The sequence below is a fragment of the Polistes fuscatus genome, unplaced genomic scaffold (assembly GCF_010416935.1).
Source record: "Polistes fuscatus isolate 324 unplaced genomic scaffold, CU_Pfus_HIC Scaffold5, whole genome shotgun sequence".
Lineage (NCBI taxonomy): Eukaryota > Metazoa > Arthropoda > Insecta > Hymenoptera > Vespidae > Polistes > Polistes fuscatus.
In genome coordinates, this window is record NW_025113129.1 from 9,872,176 (window position 1) to 9,892,183 (window position 20,008).

Here is a 20,008-nt window from a genome sequence, read left to right on the forward strand (position 1 = left end):
TTTTTATACAATACAAATAATAGTATAAACTTATAATAATTAATTTATACGTTCCCTACATTGATTTTCTATATATTCTGTAGCAGCACGTTGTACACGCTGTACGTCTTCTGAGGTACCGTGTTTTTCTTCGAAGGAAATAAATTTCTTAAAAAGTGTTTTCATTTTTTTGGGTGGTAGATTTTGGACGATTGCCCTTTCTAAGACTTTCCTGTAGAAAAGGTAGATATACACATAAATATTGAAACACTTATGTATATTTAAGATTTTATTCGTTGATTTCAAGGGAAATATAAAATATTACCTTGCAATGTGAATTTCTCCTGACTTTACCAAAGAATCTACATAAGATGACCATATGTCGACGCGTTTGGGATACGAGCATAAAATTTGTTCAAACAACGTTTGCGATCTTTCCTTTTCTCCAAATTGATTTTCAAGATTTGCAAAACGTACCATAATATTGACATCTAAACAGTGTGTTAAATAAAAAATTATTAAATTAAATGTTACAAGTAAATTTATTGTAAAGCATTTAATGATTACTTACGTTCCGACGACGGTAAAGATTGTAACGCTCGTTGCATTATTTGTCTAGACTTATCTTTCAAACCAAGTTTTAATAATGCACTGCCGCATTCCACCCACACTTGTGGATTTTGTTTAAATTTTGCTATAAAAGTATTAACTAGTTTCTCTAATTCAAATTGTCGTTTTGATTCAACATGTACCGTTAACATGTGCATATAAATTTTTAAAGCATCGTTATTTTTTATAGCTTCTTGGAAAACATCATTGAGAGTTTCAGATGTACCAAACTTGGATTCTAAATTCAACCATGCATTCCATACATTTAATTTCTCATTTTCTTCTCTAAAATTAATTGTTTTAATAGCTCTTTTTGCAACAGCTCTTGCTTTTTCTACTTCTGTTGCTTGTAAATGATAAGCCATATATTGTAACCAAACCAATGAGCTATCTGGACTTGCTAATACTAATCTATCAAACTGATCTACTGAATTAGGCATTTGATTGCTTGCTAAAGCTTCTTCACGTTCTCTTATTTCACGTTCTTTTTGTCGTTCTTGTTCTCTACGCTGGGCAGCATTTAATTTTTTCACTTTTGATGGTTTTTGTTTTTCTGTGTCGTCCTCGCTATCGCTAGATGTTTGAATATCGGCTGTTAATCTTAAGTCTGGCATTGGATCCCAGTAAAAACCACATTGAGGTAAACTAAGTGTGTTTTCATGTCCTAACTTAACATCTTTTTTATTATTGCTTTCATCTTCATTATTTTTATGACTTTTATTATCGTCTTTTGTATTTTGTTCATTCTTAACTTCATTGTCAGTTTTATTTATATCAATAAGATTTCGATTTTTCTTTTTTTTTAATTTTTTATTTTTATGTGTATCAGATTTCTCCTCAAGCTTTCTCTTTTGTGGGAGTGTTTTTCCATTCGATTTCATAACGCCATTTTTATTGGAAATATTTTTCTTTGAATTATTTTTCATTTTTACTTGCTCTTTAGTTTTATCATTTTCACCATTACTTAAGATTTTTGATTTTTCTTTCCTTTTTACTTTTGAGCTTGTAGAAGCTACCAAGTCAGATTCTTGACTACTTGCGTTATTAAATTTTCTGTTATTCTTGGTTTTTCTTTTTTTCTTACTTTCAGTATTTTTATTTAATAACTATCAAAATATAGATTCACATTAGTCTAAGTTATAATAAACTTTAAATAGTAGTAAAGAAAAACTTACTTGTTTTGAAGTCGTTATACTTTTACGTTTTTCTCCCCCTCTTGGAAAATCTTGTAAAGCCATCTAAAAAATATAAAGGAAATAAGAAAACATTATGAACAATTATGGTATTATGATTAAATCAATCTGAATAAAATTATAAGTAATATACCTTTTGATAAAAAGAAAAAGTTATAGATTATGATACTTTAAATAATAGATAAAGATATGTAATTTTATTTCAGATTAAACGAACACAATTCACAAAAAACGTCTATACTTAATGTATAATTAATATAACATATATGTATGCTAAGTACTAATTTAAAAAATTAAATTATTAAGTTGTTAGTCAACGAATATAACCTTTTCCAATTTGAAGCGTTGTAACATGTGTTCATGTATACTGTTCGGACAAGAATGTTTCTAATCGATTCTACCGTTACGTTTTCCGATGTCGCTAGTGTCTTGATTCACGACCTCTGCTGACTAAATTTTGTACTCGATGTAACTATAAATAGCACAAAGCCGAATCACATGGCGTGAAAAAATAACAGAATAAAATATTATTTGTTTAAATAGATTACTTATAAAAAGTTCCAAAATAACATTGAATGTAATATGTCTAAAGGATTTGTACATTCTATAAAAGTTCCTCGACTATATAAAATAGCATCGAAAATTGTACGAGATGTTCAAGAAAATGGTGCTAGTTTTAAATCATTAATTTTTTCTGAAAAGCATCCTGTAAGTAAATAAATACATACAATATAACGAAGAGTTGTTATGAGTAATCTAAATTGAAAATTAATCAGTTAAGAATTTTCTATTTTATTTATCTTATTTACATTGCTTTATTAATTATACACTTTTCTTTGTACTATAATTGCGTGAGAATTGGTATTTCAAACATATTATACATAGCTTTTAAACTTCTTTCTGTAGAATGTATCTGGATTATATGCTTTAACATTAAATACCTTACAAAAAAGTGATCAATTAAATCAGCTTATTATTGCAACGAAAATACTTATAAATGAACCACGTTTTGATCCTTGGTTAGCAAGAATTTTAATAACAGAACTTATTTGGGGAAAGCAACGGTTAACTGGCAATTCTAAACCCGTTGAAACAGTATTAAATTATGAAAGTCGTTTAAGAGATGCGTTGAAGAATATTAATGATTCTGATGTAGCCATACCTCAAAAAACAGGTAAATATACTTGGACCTTTCATATTATCAAAAGTGCATGTTTTTTGCAGAATTGGGAGATACTTCTACATTGACTTCAATGACATTAAAAAAGTTTCTACCGAGCATCTTGGAAAAGTCTTAATAATTTGATCAAAGATTGGAGATCTTAGAAAAAATAAAACGGAAAAAGAAGCTTGTTATTACATATAAAAATTCCAAGAAAGGAGTTATTTGTGATATTATTCATTTTATTTTAATATATTAATAATGACTCTATTTGCAACGTTGATGACATTTTTTTTATATAGTACTGCGATGTTTACATTACCTTTTGCTGCATTTTTTGGTGTACAGCACGTTATGACTACCGAATTTCATACAGACAGATTCATCACCAATTGTGTGTCTGTAACTGCTGCTGTTATTACTGTGCATTTAATAATATTTTGTTATGTTTATAAAGCTTTTCATGAACCAGATGATGATGAATCTGATAATAGTATCACTATCAACAAAAATTTTAATATTAAAGAGGATTAATAATATATTTATATATATATATATTATAGAAATAAAATTCATAATAATCATACTTTTATTTAACAATTTATATACATATATTAAATAATAAATAATTATTTCTATTCTATTTACCACATTTCGTATTATATGTCTTTAGTATTATATTAACATGCTATGTTTACTTAGAAAAGCAAGGTTTAAAGTTAAATCTTATAAATGAAAATAAATACCGATTAATAATTAATTATGAGTATTGCTTGATATCCATCTAATATTTAAATTATAGATATTAAAATTTCTTATCACGTTTTAAGACTTTAACTAAATAATATTATCTATACAAACATTTTTCCTATGACGATTATTAATATTTTTTATATTTTTTTCAGTATCAAAACCAAGATATGTGCGTGTAAATACTTTACTATTATCAGTTCAAGAAGCTATAGAAAATTTTGAATACGAAGGATGGTCTTTATTGCTCGAATATACGGATTATTCATCTTATCTGAAATTAATATCAAATTTGTCAGAACCGTATTTTACTAAAGACTATCACGTACCCGAATTACTTGTTTTTCCACATGGTACATCATTTTTTAATCATCCTAGTTATACAAATGGAAAAGTGTTATTGCAAGATAAGGTATTACTTATATTTGTTTTAAATAATCTTATTATTTTGTAAGTAAATATTATAGTATATTTTTTTTATATTTATCTCAGGCGAGTTGTCTCCCATCGTTCATTCTTAATCCACCAATTGGATCTGTTGTTTTGGACATGTGTGCAGCTCCAGGGATGAAAACCTCGCATTTGGCTGCGATAATACAAAATCAGGGGTAATGTACTCTTAATCGTATTTATATGCAGTTACTCGTAAAGCACAATGGATTTTACTTGATTACATAATAATTTATTTTTATTAGAACTATTTATGCGGTTGAAATTGAAGACAGAAGATATCAAACACTATCCGAATTATTAAACACAACTAATTCTAGCTGTGTTCGTACTATAAATAAAGATGCTTTGTGCCTTGATTCAAGTCAATGTCCAGATGTCGAATATATTTTAGTTGATCCTAGTTGTTCTGGTTCAGGTAATAATTAACAATTTTTTTAATTTCAAAGTTTTAAAAAAGACAATTTATCTACAATTTTTAATTATTTACTTTACAATCCAGGTATTGTCGATAGACCAAAAGTAGGTAAAAAAGATGGTAAATACGAAGAAGGACGTTTAAAAAGTTTACAAGCATTCCAAGTATTTCTTTTACGACATGCTCTATTAAACTTTTCATCTGTAAAGAAAGTTGTTTACAGTACTTGTTCATTAAATCGAGAAGAAAACGAAGATGTGATAGATGAAATTTTAACTAACATTGGAGATGCATATAAGCTTGTATCTATTAAGAAATATCTTAAAAAAGATTGGTTAAATTACAGTTCGGAGGATAGCAGTTGCAAAAAAAAATGCATTTATGCTAAACCTGAAATAGATTTATGTAATGGTTTCTTTGTTGCTCTGTTTAAAAGAAATTTTGACGTTCCTTTACCATCGTATACTCCTCGAACGTATGGCACAAATATAGAAACAGAATATACAAATTTCAATAAAAATCAAGAAATTAATAACGAGGAGAATAATGAAAATCAGGAAACCAATAATCAGGAGAATAATGAAAATCAGAATAACAATTCATCGTCTAATTGTAAGAAAAAGAAGAAACGTAAGAAAAGAAAGCGCGCAGATAATACTGCGGAGAAAAAAAAGGAAGAAAGCATTAATCTCGAAGAAGTTAATGACAAAGAAGATGGTGTAATGACTTCTGAAGAGTCGTCAAAAAGAAAACGTGAAAGTACTTCTAAAAGTACTACAAAAAAATTAAAAACATGAATAATATACCAGGTGGAATATAGAAACTATTATAAAATTAAAAAATAAAGATATAACAAATGTTAATAAAGTTATAAAATCAAATAAATTTTATTTATTTTTTGTTTTATTCCGTATACGATTATCATACAGAATGTGCAGTAAAAATAGATTAACCCTGCTTCTGAGCAAGTTCTTTAGCTTTAGCTTTCTCCAGTTTTGCTATTCGTGCAGCAGATTTGCTACCTAATAAACCACCTCCCCAGTGACGCCTGATCTCATCCTGTCGATCATTGAAGTTAGTTTTGATAGCTTCTACTATCTTAGAGAAGTTAGCTCTATCACCAGAATCAACCTATAAAACAATAGAATAAATTATATAAACTATAGAAATAGATTTGTCTATTACTATATTGTTTTAATATTATTAAATGTCAGAATATATTAGATATTTTATATCATGATTTTTCATGGGATTGGCTCTTGTTTATGATCATCATATGAAAATTTGTATCATATCGCATAATAGAATTTATCTAATACAATATGTACCTGAGTAATAGCTACAACAGTGCAGGTCTTGCGCCTAACTAAACGTCCTAATCTTGCCTTGCCTTTTACGATACAGTATGGAACACCCATTTTACGACATAGAGCAGGTAGGAAAAGTACTATCTGTTGTCAAATAAAAATTAATATTAGTATACGAACAAATATAATATTACAAAGTAAAAATGAATAATTATAATTAAAAGTAAATTCTCAGAGTCATATCTCATCATGCTAATAAAACTAACATTGTCGGTTTTATTATCAGGTGAAGAAATTCTTACATCATAGAAATATATATTAAATTTAATAGAATGTATAGTATATTGAATATTTCTACGTACCTCAATTGGATCTACATCATGTGCAATAACAACCAATTGCGCTTTCTTTTGTTCCACAAGGGTAGTTACAGTATTAGTTCCACTACGTAAAACATTAGGCCTTTTGGTGGGCGTATCTTCTTTTTTAGCAACCTTCTGTTCTGCTCTAGCTTTTAGTCGCATTTTTTTCATTGCTGCAGATTCTGGACGATACCTATCCAATATCTTGAACAACTGCGTTGCTATAATTTAATAACATTGTACTTGTTTGGTACTATTTATAATACTTAAAAAAAAAAACATTTTATTAGCTTTGATAATCTATTTTTTCTAAAGTCAAATTGATGCATAGATAAAATGGATACAATTAAGTATGATACCTGTTTGTTTGTCCAAAGATTGACTGAATTGATTGATTGGAGGTGGTACTTTCAATCTTTTCTGAAGAACAGCCCGTTGTCTCTGGATGCGAATATATTTGGGCCATTTGACAAAGCGGCTGAGATCACGAGCAGGTTGGATATCCTGGCCTGTAACACAGTAACAGGTACTTAAATATTTTTCGAATAATAACAGCAGGAATTAGTATTTATAATGAAAACAATATAAAATGTAGATATTTAACTTACCTATACCAAAATTCCGGGAACGTTTTTCGAAAAGAGGGTTAGTTACTTTCTTCGTTTCAACTTTTTTCACTGCTAAAGGTGCAGCAGCTACCTTCTTCCCTACCTTCTTCTTTGGCTAAAATATAAAAACAAATAATAAAACAAATAGATTGTATTAATTATTAAATTACGATTTGATTAAAATGCTTATTTCTTATTTATATAAAAAACAATTATTTTATAGATTGTTGATGTATTTTGATATATTTTTTCATTAACAATGTTGTTTGGTTATACTGGAAACATGAAAAGATTAAATGAGTGGAAAGATTCGATTACTTTAAAGTAAGAAAAAAATATAAGCATTCTATGATAATATAATATTTTTACCTTCTTTTGAACCATTTTTTAAATTAAAAATCAACCGGATTTCTTCTAATATTTCAGAATATGAAACACGAGTTCTTAAAGAACATGCCACTTTCCAGCACAGAAAGTGTAAAAGGAACTTACAATGGTGCCACCTTCAAGACCGCTGATGTTTTTCGTAGTTGGTACAAACTTTTAGAATACGTTAGTCAGATCGCATCTCATATTACAAATATTTCAATCGTAAATTAACGAAATATTTAATAATTCTTTAACTATATATATATTTCATGTTTTATTAATATTTAATATTTAATGTTTAATGTTAAATCATGCGAAAGTATTCATCATATTCTTAAAAATTCTTATAGTTTTTTATTTAATTTAAGAAGTAAGAATAATTTAAATTTGTCAAATAAAAATATGTAATAATATCTAAGTTATTGTAACAATAAGTTTGTTTTTTATTAATATTTTGAATAATAATAATTTGTAATAGTTGTCGTAAGATAAAAAGTGACTGATTTGACTCCAGTAACATTATTATAGTAATGGCATATATATTGATAGGGAGGTCCGATCGAAAAGTGATGTCGGTTAATAACGCGGCTCAATAGATAGAAATATAAAAAAATATTATTAACATATATGTAATCGTTGAAATGTGACATATTTTATTAATAGTGAGTTTATCCAAATAAATGAAAGACATGTTTTAATTTATTAAATCTCTCGTGATATTAATGTTAACGTATTCATCGTTCGTAGTATCGTTTTTTAATACGACGTTTCTAGAATTACATAAAAGATTAGTATTTATACAAATAAAGTGTAATTAAAACTAAAATCCAATATGACCGATCTTAGTTTTTTAAATATTGAGTTTAATCAATTATCTGTAGGCGTGAGTTATTACAGAGTTGTATCGAGTCAATTGTTTCATTAAAAACTTCTTTTAAAAATGTTTCACATCATAACTCTCATGGGATAGCTGAACTTCATTTCGACATCTCAAGAATTAGTGGTATGACAGATATCTTTTCTTAATTTTGTCTTTATAAGATATTTTAATGTTTTATAAATTATATAGAAATGTCATATTAGTATTATAGTGTCCCCATAATTTTTAAAATTAAAGTACAAAATTTTCTAATATATACCTAATTCCTGTGATAAAAATTTTATTTGCTCCCTATACAATAAAATTGTAATTTAAATTTAATAAGGAACTAATCGTATAAGTTACATATATAATATATCAACAAATTACTTTATCATAAAAGAAAATCAATATCCTGTCCATCGATTAATATTAAGATATTAAATTTTTTATCTCGTTTTTCTTTTTGCAGATGATTGGTCGGCGTTGTGCTCTACTCGCCCTTGGCGCACTTTTGATTCTTGTGATAACTGTAAACATTTATTTCATTCGCATAATAGTAGAGAATTCATCGCAAAAGTCACAATTTAAAAATTTACCCCTGGTAGAGGAAAATTATCTTCAAGGGCCATCGTCGTCTTTACGAAAAAATGAAAATGGCAGAGGTTCACAGAAGTCCGAAGATATTCATGCAAAAATTAAGGAAGAGATACAAATGTTATCTTCGAAATATTTTAAACAAAATACGAGTTATTTGATAGTCCTCGAACGGCTATTATCTGAATTGAAAATTATGGACAATGTTGTACACGAAGACATATGGAGTATTCCTAATAACAATGTTAGTTCTATTAATTATTATATTTCTTGCCTATAGTTTGACACTTCGTTTATGATAATTTTTCATGTATAAAGATGTTGGATGCTGATAATTCACACGCAACATCGTGTGTATAGTGGCCTGATGCTCACCAGTTAATTCCACCATCGGCTCCAGAATTAGGGACTATACTTAATGCTTTGAGGAAAGCGAAAATAAAACATGCAGACAATGCTGTCCTTGGTACACAATTGAAACTTATGCTGACATTGGAGAATGGGGCAAAAGCTGTGTTTAAACCACAATGGTATTCTAGAGATACAGTTATTCATGGACCCGTTTATTATGGAAAAGATCGTCATAACGCAGAAATCGTAGCATTTCATTTGTCTTCACTACTTGCCTTACGAAGAGTGCCCCTTGCTGTTATTCGAAAACGTATGATAAATAAAATTTGATAATTTTCTTTAAGAACAAGTAAGGAATAGTTGCACTAATGATTATTACATTGTTCAATTTCAGTTGATCTTACCAATGAGATTCGTAAACATGCAACACCAGAATTACTTGCTACTATGTATCAGGAGGGTAATGATACATGTTTGTATGGTGTTTGCCATTACTGTTCTTCGAACGATCCAGTTTGTGGGACTGGTAATATCTTAGAAGGTGCATTAATATTTTGGTTACCACGTTACTTGCATCTTGTTAAACATCGACATCCATGGCAAAGAACATATAAGAAAAAAAAATTAGCAATATGGGAAACGGATGATGCTTATTGCGAGAAGGTGAATTTTATTCATACATATGTACATGAATGATAGATTTACGTACCTATACAATGTTAATATATGTAAAAAAATATATATTTTTTACAAGGTCAAAGAATCCAAAGCATATTCACCACAATTTTCAAGTAGGCTATTGGATTTGATAGATACTGCAGTTTTTGATTTCTTGATGGATAATGGTGATCGGCATCACTATGAATTAGCACAAAATAATTTTCATAATCCTGCTGTATTATTAATAGATAATGGGAAGAGTCTTGGTAATCCTGATATTGATCATCTTGACATTTTAGCACCTCTTTATCAATGTTGCATGTATGTATAAGAATTTTGTAAAATAATATGATAATCAACATAATATGATAAGATAGAATGAAACATTTTCTATTTTAGGATACATAAAACTACATGGGATCGTTTAAAAATGTTCAGTGGTGGTACATTAAGCTTGTCATTGGAAAAGCTTATTGCTCGCGAGACAATAATGGCCGATGTTCTTCCGCTTATTTCAGATGCACATCTTACCGCTATGGATAGAAGGCTTCTTATCATTTATGGCGTCGTTGAATACTGTATAAAGAAAAGGAAATATGTTTCTAATGTGATTCTAGATCATCGGTAATATAAAGCAAGAAATAAGATATTTTATAGATTACCGTTTTTAATTTGAAGTAGTAGAAAAATCTTGCTACAGCTATGCATAATAAATTTGATATTATATATATATATATACACACATATATATATATGCATATATGTTGTATTTTTTATATGTTATATTTTTTATATAGTAACATTGAACATATTTAAAATCGACTATGAAATAATTTAGTTTTGGGCGATGATTGAGTAATGCGTAAGAAGACATAAAATCATTTAATGCTACAGATCGTTAGAGTTTAATGTGGTTTATTTTATGTCACAATAATTACCATTATTTGGATAAATTTTGGATGTAGCGCCGTACAGCGTATAAATACGGTACAAACGTAAAAAACCTGTTAATACGATTGTATAATCGTTAACATACTTTAAAGTTCGTGTCACAGATTGGGATCTGAGAATGTTTTCTCAGCTCGATAACATGTACAATATGTATATAGCGAATGTAGCTCGTGGTACTTGTCGGGACTTAGCAGTAAAGAGAAACTTGTAGGAGTGAAAGAGAAACTACAAATTCGGCGTAATGTTGCAGTATGATTACTTTTCTTTCTGTTCACCACAAGAGATCTCTGTAAAAGCTTATGATATCAAACTTCGAGTCAAGTTTCCACATTAGCTCCTTTTTTCCTTCAACGTCTTCGCACAATAACCCTTATATACTTTATTTACAACATTACATGACCAGAATTACTCACATATCTTATCGAATAATTATTATTCATTTTTTTTGTTCATAATACATATTTTAGCGCCATCATTCGCGTATGTAACGTGTATATGTGTATGTATATGTCAGGCGCATGCGTTTACGTGTATGTATATGTATGTAACGTGTATTAACGTGTACATGTGTACGTATACGTATAGTCGAGAGACGTATATACGCGTGTGTATTATATATAGTAACATTTTTGTTCTTTTTTAATTAAATAGAGCTTTCGTAGCAAAGTATGTATAAATAGACTATCCTCGCGCGCACGATTATCTCGAATTGCTTCGCGTTCTCGAGTGCGAAACAAATACATATATATGCTGCATCGAACCATCCGTCCATGAGATCCGTCTAAGAAAACATAGATTATAGATTACCTGAAAATAGTGGACGAGTGGAATAGCGACTCCTGCCATTCCTACATCTTCGCTTAGATCATTATTAGTCCATCTTTCTACGTTCTATGATAATACTGTATACCAGCAAAACTTTTGAGTATATCACTTTTCTTTTCTTTTTTTTTTTTATAGGCTGTACTATACGATTCTCGTATAACGAACTCAATCGTAGAAATGCATTCATTCAAAAGAAATTCGTACTTCGATAACGGCAGCATTGATTATTGCATTGCATGGAGATGTTATTTACGTTATTTATCTCCGCATGATCATTATTATTCGGAAAAAACACGGAATTATATCTCTTATATACTTGTCATTTACTTATTTAATTAAATATCACACCAAAGTGCTCGACGCACGTAGAACTTAGATTATAGGCCAACCATAGGTACTGAATGTATTTTTTCAATGTATACGAGAGACATTATTTTGCATGCAATTAAAATGCAGTTACTTTGAAGAATACAAAAAAGAATACAAAGGAAAGAAAAAATAATTAACAAAAAACAAAGGAATTGAAATTTCCTGTACGGTAGTCGTATCATACATAGTTATTGGATGGCCGAGAATATATAATAATATTAGTATGATTATACATACATTAACATCAGTAATTTTCACGTTGAAAATATGTCGCGTCAGGGTACGTTACACGACACCTTTTTTTTCGTAGAAAAATTTTTCAAATCACATCGCTCACCTATCGGGGTCTCTGTTCAATATTCGATTACTTGACCTAATATTATTTCATAATTTTTTAATTGTCGTATGTACGATGGTGATTATCTCCTAAATATTATTCTCGAGTCGTACTTTTGATTTCGCACGACTTATCTTTCAGAGCGCAGATTCTACACCCCTTGAAGATGACGTCGAGGAACTCAAGTCCTCCGAATGTCGAGTGTGAGAGGAATCGAGCGAAGTAACGGAATCGCTGTCATTGCTATGGGGACTTGAATAATTGGCTGCTTCTTGAAGTCTCATCAGCATGTTCAACTGTAAAAGAGGAAAATTAGTTATGTATAATAGAAAAGTAGAGAGTGGTATCAAGCAAGAAGTGGTTTGAAGAATAAATAATACTAACAAGAGGATCTCCTTCGGTGTCGCTGTGTGTACTTCCGAGGCTCTTTACACTGGACGCACCTACGCCTGAGGTATGACCAGAGGTAACGACGTCATAACCAACGTCCTCGGGCCTTAAACGAAGAAGAGCATCGCTACCACCGTGTACAGCGTGCGTCGAGATCCACGGATAACTGGAGGTAATAAATTGTGCAGGATCTTCCCATGTGGATTCGCCATTTCCACTCCCACTTGCGCGTCTTCCATACAACGTTAGGCCTTCTCTGACAGCCTCAACCAGATACGGTATTACAGAATAGTTCCACAAATCCGTGAACCAAACTTGAGAACCTGCCACTTCCATGGGGCAAGAAAGAAAGAGTCGAGGACCTAAAAAAAGTTTGTGTTTTTTATGGTATAATAAGGAAAATTTTCGAATAATGATCCTATAAATAATTTTCTTACCTATCGTTACGTCGGAACTGCTGTGCGTTTCTAGGAACTTATTAAGATGTAGCCAGACGCGTGGTAGCCATTCGACAACGGCGGCCATTTCTGCGTTTCTCGTGCCACCTGATTCACGTAATTCGTGTTCGAGTAGCTTTCGCCTGAGGTAACGGCCCAAAAATCCCTTAACCGGTTCCATGTGATTGGCGCACAGTACCCACCTGAAAAAGGTAGCAAAGCATATGCGTAAACTGCTTATGTTCCAGACGAATAAGGCAACTTGAAATATGAGAAGCTTATGCTTTAGTCTACCTAAAATTATGATGTAATTGAAGATTTGTGGTACTGCAAGTAGCCTGACTCATGGTTCCGATGATTGCTGGACAGGACGAGTGTCTGGTACCGAGAAGACCGCTAAAAAGTTCGCCAAGAGAGGCGGCATGTTGAAGATTCTCCAAAATGATCACTCTCGGTAATTCGTCGGCTGCATTAGAGTCGCATCTTTCAGCGATATGAGCGAGGTATTGTTTAAGTTCTTTGCTTGATTTGTGGTCAACTATAAAGGTGGCCACGGCAGCCGCGTCTTTCGAGTCTGTATCGGCATCTACGAGAGCGTGGGCCAGTTTCCCTGCCAGGTAACTTTTACCGGTACCGCTAGGTCCACAAAGAATGACTCTGCGATGTTCCGTTAAGAGAGATATTAGTCGTTGAACAATAGAACGTGGTATTAGAGTGTCGATAGCGAGCCAGGAGTAACCAGAAAGCACCAGATAAATTGTTTTCACGTGTCCTATTAAATAACCACACGGTAGTAATTCCGGATGTTGAGAATCCGTCGTACACCTGTTAAAAGAAATAATATTTATATACCTATAAATTATATGCATACATAAGTTAAAATTGCTTCGAGTTGTTTGCTCATAACTAGACAAAGTAAAAGAGACTTAGCTAACCTTGAAGCTTCACCAAGATGATAAGCGGCGACACAGTCAATGCCGAGACCTAAATTCGTAACGGGATCAACTCTCGATACGTATTCCTTGAAACATCGTCGTACGATCGAGTCCAGAGCATCCCAGCTGGTTTTATTACTGATGCAGACGTTTGCGATAACACAATGCGGAGGTTCGCCGATGATGCCACTATCCGAGGTGTTACCAGATATTAGATTGTAATTGAAATTTTTTTCACTCCCAAGATAGACAGCAACATTAATTCTCTTTCCATCGGTGTCATGGTCTAATGCTGGCTCGGCGGTCGTAGTTGAAGTCGCTGATGGCACGACAGAATGCTCCGGTACATTGAGATCTTCCAATTGATCAGCAGTTGAACTACTCTCACCATTCGAAAGGGCAGCAACGCTCGAGGCTACTTCCGTCATGCTGAAACGCCTGTCAGGATCACTCGGGAGAGACGATTGCGAGGATGTAAGAGATTTCGATGTAACCAGCCGCTGTAGACGTTCGTTGTTTTGTTTCAAATTGAGCATTTCGTTCTGTAAGAAAGACAATTATCAATTATTAGTAGAAACGATCTCGAACGATTTTTCATCGAGAAGCACGAAGTTCTAAGAAAACTTACTCTCATCTTGATGACTGTATCCTTTAGCGATTCTAATTGGTGGGCCGAGGAGAGTGCTTCCAATCTGATATCCGTGAGAACGAGATCCTTTTCTCTGAGTTGTTTCTTCAATTCGTCCACATCCTCGTCCTCCTTTTTATACAATGCAGAGCTACTCTTGCTACCGGTAAGAGGATTTTCAGCTTCTGGTGATTTTTGTCCGTTACTCCTAGTGCCACTTTGGTTCCTCGCGTTTTCGTGTTTCGAGGCCGTCGGTAATCTCGGACTATTTGGGACGCTCAATTCTCCACTGGCACCGTCCTTGCAATCCTCGGCATCGGAAACTGAACCATGCCTGTTCTTTCGCGACCTGGAGAATGCTTTTGAAAAGGAGCTACGCAACCAACCCTTCTTCTTCTGATGGCTACTACTCGCGGAACAAGCACTGCTCAAAGAATTGAGAGAAGTGACGCTGTCCGCCGACAACTGTCTTGCCATTGATGCACCTTGATGATGTCCACTGTTACCACCCCCACCGGTGCATCCTGTATTACCAGAATCCGAATCGCCAAGAGTATGCCGACGTCCATTATTCCCCGATCCTCCTGGTCCGTTGTTCAATCCAGCTTCCGCGCTTTGCTTTCGAAGCCTCTCGATTGTTTCCCGTAACTCTTGTAATTCGGAATCCTGTTAAATGCAAAAAAAGAACCGGAACAAATTCTTAGTAAGACCAATTTCCATTTTAGAGTTTTATGTAAGTTATCCTACCTTTGATGACTATAAGATCGATTATCTTTTATTATTAGCGAAACTATTCTTCCCATGAATAGGACATAATTCCTTTTTGTGACAACAGGTGCAACTATCCGAATGACTAACTAAGGAATCACTACTCCAAGAATCAGCGATGCTAAACAATTGTCTCATCGACTTGGAACTCGATTCCTGCCCGAGCTTGTCCGATCTATCAAGCTCCTTTGCCATCCGTTTTTTTTTTATTGTCATCGATTCGTCTAGTTTGATATTTCGATTGAAAGTCTTTACAATGCTAGGAATTAAACTTTTTTTCGTCCTTGAATTTTCAATTTGAAAGCCTCTTTGCGACGACTTCTCGACGGCCGTCGCAATACGCTTTTTTTCGTAGATTTTTTCACGAAATTTTGTCGAATCCTTTGGCTTATTAGATCGCAATTGATTACCGAACGTTCTGCTCGATAATTCGACTGTTCTATCGTTATTCTTGGATTTCAATTCTTTGGATTTAATCGAAGACGACGATATCGGAGTTGAATTTTTATTCGCGGATAACGTGTTGGATTTTTTATTGGTCGCGTTAGTTCGCGGTACATTACGATCCATCGTTCGATCGTCGAACCATCGCAATTTACGATTCTTCGAGAGTTTTCCCTTTCTTTTTTGTTCTTTTTCTTTCTACTTGATGCGAATTAATTAGACAGCGTGAGTTTCCAATTTTAATCGCGTCTTCCTGAGTGTAAGAGGTTATTTGCGGAGGTTACTTAACGTGTTCAATGAACAATTAACACAGGATTTATATCCAAGATTGTAAAGAAGCTAATTCTTTTTTTTTATTAACATTTTGACGAACGCATTGCTATAGATGCGATTAATTTCACATTTTTCGATTTTTACGCGACAACTTAAGAATTTTGACGCCTGGCATGTTTGATATAAGAATTGCATTAAACGTTCGGACATCGATCGTATATTGTCTTTGGTGAAATTTGTCGAGGAAAAATCAACAAACACAAAATAATAAACAAAATTATTTCGAAAATGTATCGATGCTTACCTTTTTTTCAGCTGTCGCCGTGAGTTGTTGTAATCGTTGCGTCATGTTCGATAAGGACTGTTCGAAAGCTGATACAACATGTGCCTAAAACAAAAAATTAAGTTTTCTTTTTTATATAATCATGCTGACTGGAATTGATTAAAATGAAATAATATTGTGGATGTATATACGGTGAGGGTAAAAAAAAAGGTTAATTCAATTGAATTCTCTCAATATCAAGTATGCGTTTCGTTTTACTACCTCCTTGGCGTTAGAAAACTTATGCAGAACCATCGACCTGCATACATAGGTGCGTACTATACGTGGACAAGTACTCCCTGACTAAAATAATAATCAGCCACGATATTTTACGCACGCACAGCCTTGGAAAAGAGGAAACGGCTATTGTCATTGCCATTGCCATTGATTGTCGACGATACGAGAATAGGACGTAAACGTAAGGGAAACAATTGCAACGGTATACATATAATTATATTTAACAAAAGTACAAAAAGTTATGGACTGAAATTATATTTTACCAATTAGCCGTGATTGACGAGTATAATACTAGTCACGGAGAAAAATTAACTACTATTTGCTATTTAACCAGTTAGCTATGGTAATCAATTTGAAAAGTGTTTACCTAAATTCTGCCGCAAAAGTGACGCAATAATATAAAATATTATCATTTCTTAATGACGAGTATTATTCGTCGATAACATTTAACTGATTAAAAGTATCAATCGGTAAGAACTTTTCGGGGGCAATCAAATATTTTTGTAAACCCTAACGATTCTCTTTTTGCTTATACACAATGTGCATCGAAAACGAATTCAAAGACTCGTATCGAGGGTGATACCGTAAACGATGCGCTCTTTTCGTTTCTTTCCTCTTCTCCTTCCCTTCCTACCCTTGTGGTGTACGACGAGCTCTCGCTGCGTTTTAGATGCGAACAAGGCATCTCACTATGCACCGCCATTCGTTTTGCTTCTATCATCGGCATCTAAGTTTTTGCCGAAGGTTTCCGGTCCAGTTTTTAGTACTATTCGACGACTCGCTCTCGGCTTTCATTAAGCTCCGTATAAAATAAGACAAACAAAACTTTCCCCCCACGATCTTGTGGACGCGATAAGCCTTCGAAAACGAATCTCCAAACATATTATAATCGAATTATTTTTATTTCTTTTATAAAAGACCGATCAAAATTCTACGAACATTTTATTAAAATCTATAATTCAATTTCAGGTAATAAATTTTTAAATAACAAGTTCGAAGTTAATGTATATAAACTATGCTTGTAGTTTAATAACAGATTCTATGAACATTTGTTTCGATGATTATGACAATGGACATTTCATCAAAATGTTTGTAGTATATTAAACATTTAAATCAAATATACGTATTTATAAATCAACACGAATTTTCCGGTCAACCCAATATTCAGGCTTTCAATATTTTTGTTTAGGAATATTAATTACATAGTACGAAATTAATAGGAAATTTTTCATGTAAATATTTCACTTGGAATAAAAATAAATGGAGTTGTAGGAACAAGATCAGGATTGCGTCAAGAGTCCTTGAGTTCGTCTTTAATTTACAATGCAAATATATACGCGACAAGAGAATCGACAGCTTTTATACAATACTAAAGAAATATTTGTTTAGAAAGATGAATTATGTATAGTTCGATATCGATTGACCTTACCGTATAAAACTTTTGCTAGAATAAAAAAAAATGGAGTATTACGGAATGATAACGAGGAAGATTAACGTTCAAGAAATTCTGAAAAAGGATCGTTCGTGCCCTCCGTTTCAGAGACGCATCATGCGAACTCGGTATAATCCTTGAAGCGTTACAAGTCGAGTTAAGAAACAAACTGTTGCTGTTGCTGTTGCTGCTGCTGCTGTTGCTGTTAAGTTCCAACAGTTCCCAGGCCGTGAAACTACGATTCTCCTTCATAACGCAATACGTTATGGAGTCTCCCTTTATATATACATACATATATATACACACACATATAAGAACTTCGGTTTAAACGGGGGAAATTATGTACAGGAAATGATATTCCAGGGTCTACAAAAACTTCGTGCGAAATGCAATTAAATAAAAGTGTATAGATGGTTTTGAAAAGAACTTATGCGAATAAACAAGTTGAATTATCAAATAGTGAGATACATTTGGATTAAAAAAAAAAGAAAAAAGAAGGAGGAAATATATATATAGAATAGAATAGAAAAGAAGAGAAAGGTAGAAAAACGGCGAAAGATCGCTAAAGAAATCTTTCTCATTCGTTTTTCTAAAGGACAATTCAAAAGGATAGCGAAGTCGAAACCTTTTAAGGTTTGACTTTTCCTTTCTTTCTACCACATCTTATGATTAGATTCAGATCTAAAGTTTTTCTTAGAAAGATTGCCAGACAGGTCTCTTATGACGGGGGAAAATTTGAAACGGAGAGAACCGGTAGAAATATCATCCAAGTTTTTTCAAGTGGTAAACCTATTTTAAGTTTCTTCTTTTTTTTTGTGTGTGTGTGTGTGTGTGTTTTTTTTACGACGACGACTAGAAAATCGTTTTACTTTCAAATAAAAATTGATTAAACAGAATCGTTTGAAATCATTCTATTCCGTGCAATTGAAACATTTAAAAGTATTTCTAGTTACCGTTAGAAAATCCTTTGATAGATCATAATAAACACATAAAATGATATCAACGCAGCCGACTACAAATGGGTCCCAGTTTTCTCGTTTACCTGAAGAGAAGGACAACTCCGATGTCTGTACTTCCTCGTAGCAAGTTCCCACCAGGGTATCACGTTATCCGTACTCCGTGGCTTAACCGGATCGCTAACGGCGTGCTCGTAAAGCGGTTCGAGCAACGTCACGTTCCCGGATAGACGCCTGGGAGAATCATTAGAAACCTGATCCCTGGATACGTTTCCTCTTCTTGGCAAGGTGGCGAAAAGTGTGTGCAAATACTTCCCAGATTCATCATTGTTTGTATCCGATTTGAAAGAATCGTGCCTGGTTCGATTATTAAATCCAAAAATCGTAGTTGGAAAAGTATCTCCGATTGTTAAATTGAAACGAGATCTCTCCAATTGTCCTTTGAGAATGACGTCAGTGGCATCCACCGGATAGATAGAATCTCTCGTCAAAGAAGAACCGTCGCTGACGTCGATACTACTGGAACAGGCTCTAAAAGAAGGCTCGATCTTTTCACGAGATGTTCTATCAAGGACATCTTCGGTAGATTTGTGAAGAGATCTACCGATAATTCTTTCCTTCGATCTTCTATACGGAAGAGTTCCGTATTTGTTATTATCCAAATTCATCGGTAATACGTCACCACATCGAGCGTACAAATTTGATAGATTTGTTCTGGCAAGTGTATTAAATTCGTGCCGATTTTTCTCTAAATTGGTAGCATCTAATAATAGAGTATTTTGGCAAGGTGGACGCTGGGTGATTTCAAAGGATCGATCATCGTCAGTCGAATCGTCCTTCGATTCAATTCCATCTGAAATCGATGCCGATACCAATTCGCCAGGATCTCTCTCCCTTAAGAGATAGGCTTTTTCATTCGTAGATTCATCAATGGCATGAAGAGAATCCGTTGATTTAGTAGAAGACGTCGTAGTGGATCCTGTTGAATGTCTAGAAGTACTCGACAACGAGGAAGATCTAATCGAAGGAC

General features: G+C 32.9%; 6 protein-coding genes across 11 annotated transcripts in view; 2 read left to right on the forward strand and 4 right to left on the reverse strand.

Moving 5' to 3' along the window:
• Position 1: 1 nt before the first annotated feature.
• Positions 2-2,197, reverse strand: LOC122522125 (protein RRP5 homolog). The gene is made up of 5 exons (XM_043642936.1): positions 2,109-2,197; positions 1,764-1,826; positions 551-1,694; positions 305-470; positions 2-211 (listed from the first exon to the last, which is right to left on the reverse strand). The coding sequence occupies exons 1-5, from the start codon at positions 2,133-2,135 to the stop codon at positions 40-42; spliced, it is 1,572 nt and encodes a 523-aa protein (XP_043498871.1). The 5' UTR covers positions 2,136-2,197; the 3' UTR covers positions 2-39.
• A 60-nt stretch (positions 2,198-2,257) lies between these two features.
• On the forward strand, positions 2,258-5,420 carry LOC122522067 (28S rRNA (cytosine-C(5))-methyltransferase). The gene is made up of 6 exons (XM_043642866.1): positions 2,258-2,489; positions 2,688-2,955; positions 3,849-4,105; positions 4,186-4,301; positions 4,389-4,561; positions 4,646-5,420. Exons 1-6 carry the CDS (start codon positions 2,364-2,366, stop codon positions 5,356-5,358), a joined length of 1,653 nt encoding a protein of 550 aa, XP_043498801.1. The 5' UTR covers positions 2,258-2,363; the 3' UTR covers positions 5,359-5,420.
• A 26-nt stretch (positions 5,421-5,446) lies between these two features.
• LOC122522071 (60S ribosomal protein L7a) lies at positions 5,447-7,333 on the reverse strand. Its single transcript, XM_043642875.1, has 6 exons — positions 7,208-7,333; positions 6,839-6,953; positions 6,590-6,739; positions 6,231-6,451; positions 5,890-6,012; positions 5,447-5,692 (listed from the first exon to the last, which is right to left on the reverse strand). The coding sequence occupies exons 1-6, from the start codon at positions 7,220-7,222 to the stop codon at positions 5,510-5,512; spliced, it is 807 nt and encodes a 268-aa protein (XP_043498810.1). The 5' UTR covers positions 7,223-7,333; the 3' UTR covers positions 5,447-5,509.
• Positions 7,334-7,724: 391 nt separating this feature from the next.
• Positions 7,725-10,325, forward strand: LOC122522068 (glycosaminoglycan xylosylkinase). Its single transcript, XM_043642867.1, has 6 exons — positions 7,725-8,210; positions 8,539-8,907; positions 9,024-9,324; positions 9,409-9,677; positions 9,769-9,995; positions 10,074-10,325. The coding sequence occupies exons 2-6, from the start codon at positions 8,539-8,541 to the stop codon at positions 10,300-10,302; spliced, it is 1,395 nt and encodes a 464-aa protein (XP_043498802.1). The 5' UTR covers positions 7,725-8,210; the 3' UTR covers positions 10,303-10,325.
• A 247-nt stretch (positions 10,326-10,572) lies between these two features.
• Positions 10,573-20,008, reverse strand: part of LOC122522066 (protein sickie) — a 96,144-nt gene continuing 86,708 nt past the window's right edge. For 5 of the 6 annotated variants that reach the window (XM_043642863.1, XM_043642860.1, XM_043642862.1 and 2 more), the window contains 7 exons: positions 16,336-16,419; positions 14,547-15,212; positions 13,919-14,460; positions 13,278-13,808; positions 12,984-13,186; positions 12,541-12,908; positions 10,573-12,452 (listed from right to left, as the gene is read on the reverse strand). In XM_043642863.1, the coding sequence (XP_043498798.1) occupies positions 12,294-12,452; positions 12,541-12,908; positions 12,984-13,186; positions 13,278-13,808; positions 13,919-14,460; positions 14,547-15,212; positions 16,336-16,419 (2,553 nt within the window). In that variant the 3' untranslated portion in view covers positions 10,573-12,293. The remainder of the gene's footprint in view (positions 12,453-12,540; positions 12,909-12,983; positions 13,187-13,277; positions 13,809-13,918; positions 14,461-14,546; positions 15,213-16,335; positions 16,420-20,008) is intronic. The other variant, XM_043642861.1, reaches the window with a different exon arrangement.
• Positions 15,221-16,329, reverse strand: LOC122522072. The gene has a single exon (XM_043642876.1). It carries the CDS (start codon positions 15,882-15,884, stop codon positions 15,315-15,317), a length of 570 nt encoding a protein of 189 aa, XP_043498811.1. The 5' UTR covers positions 15,885-16,329; the 3' UTR covers positions 15,221-15,314.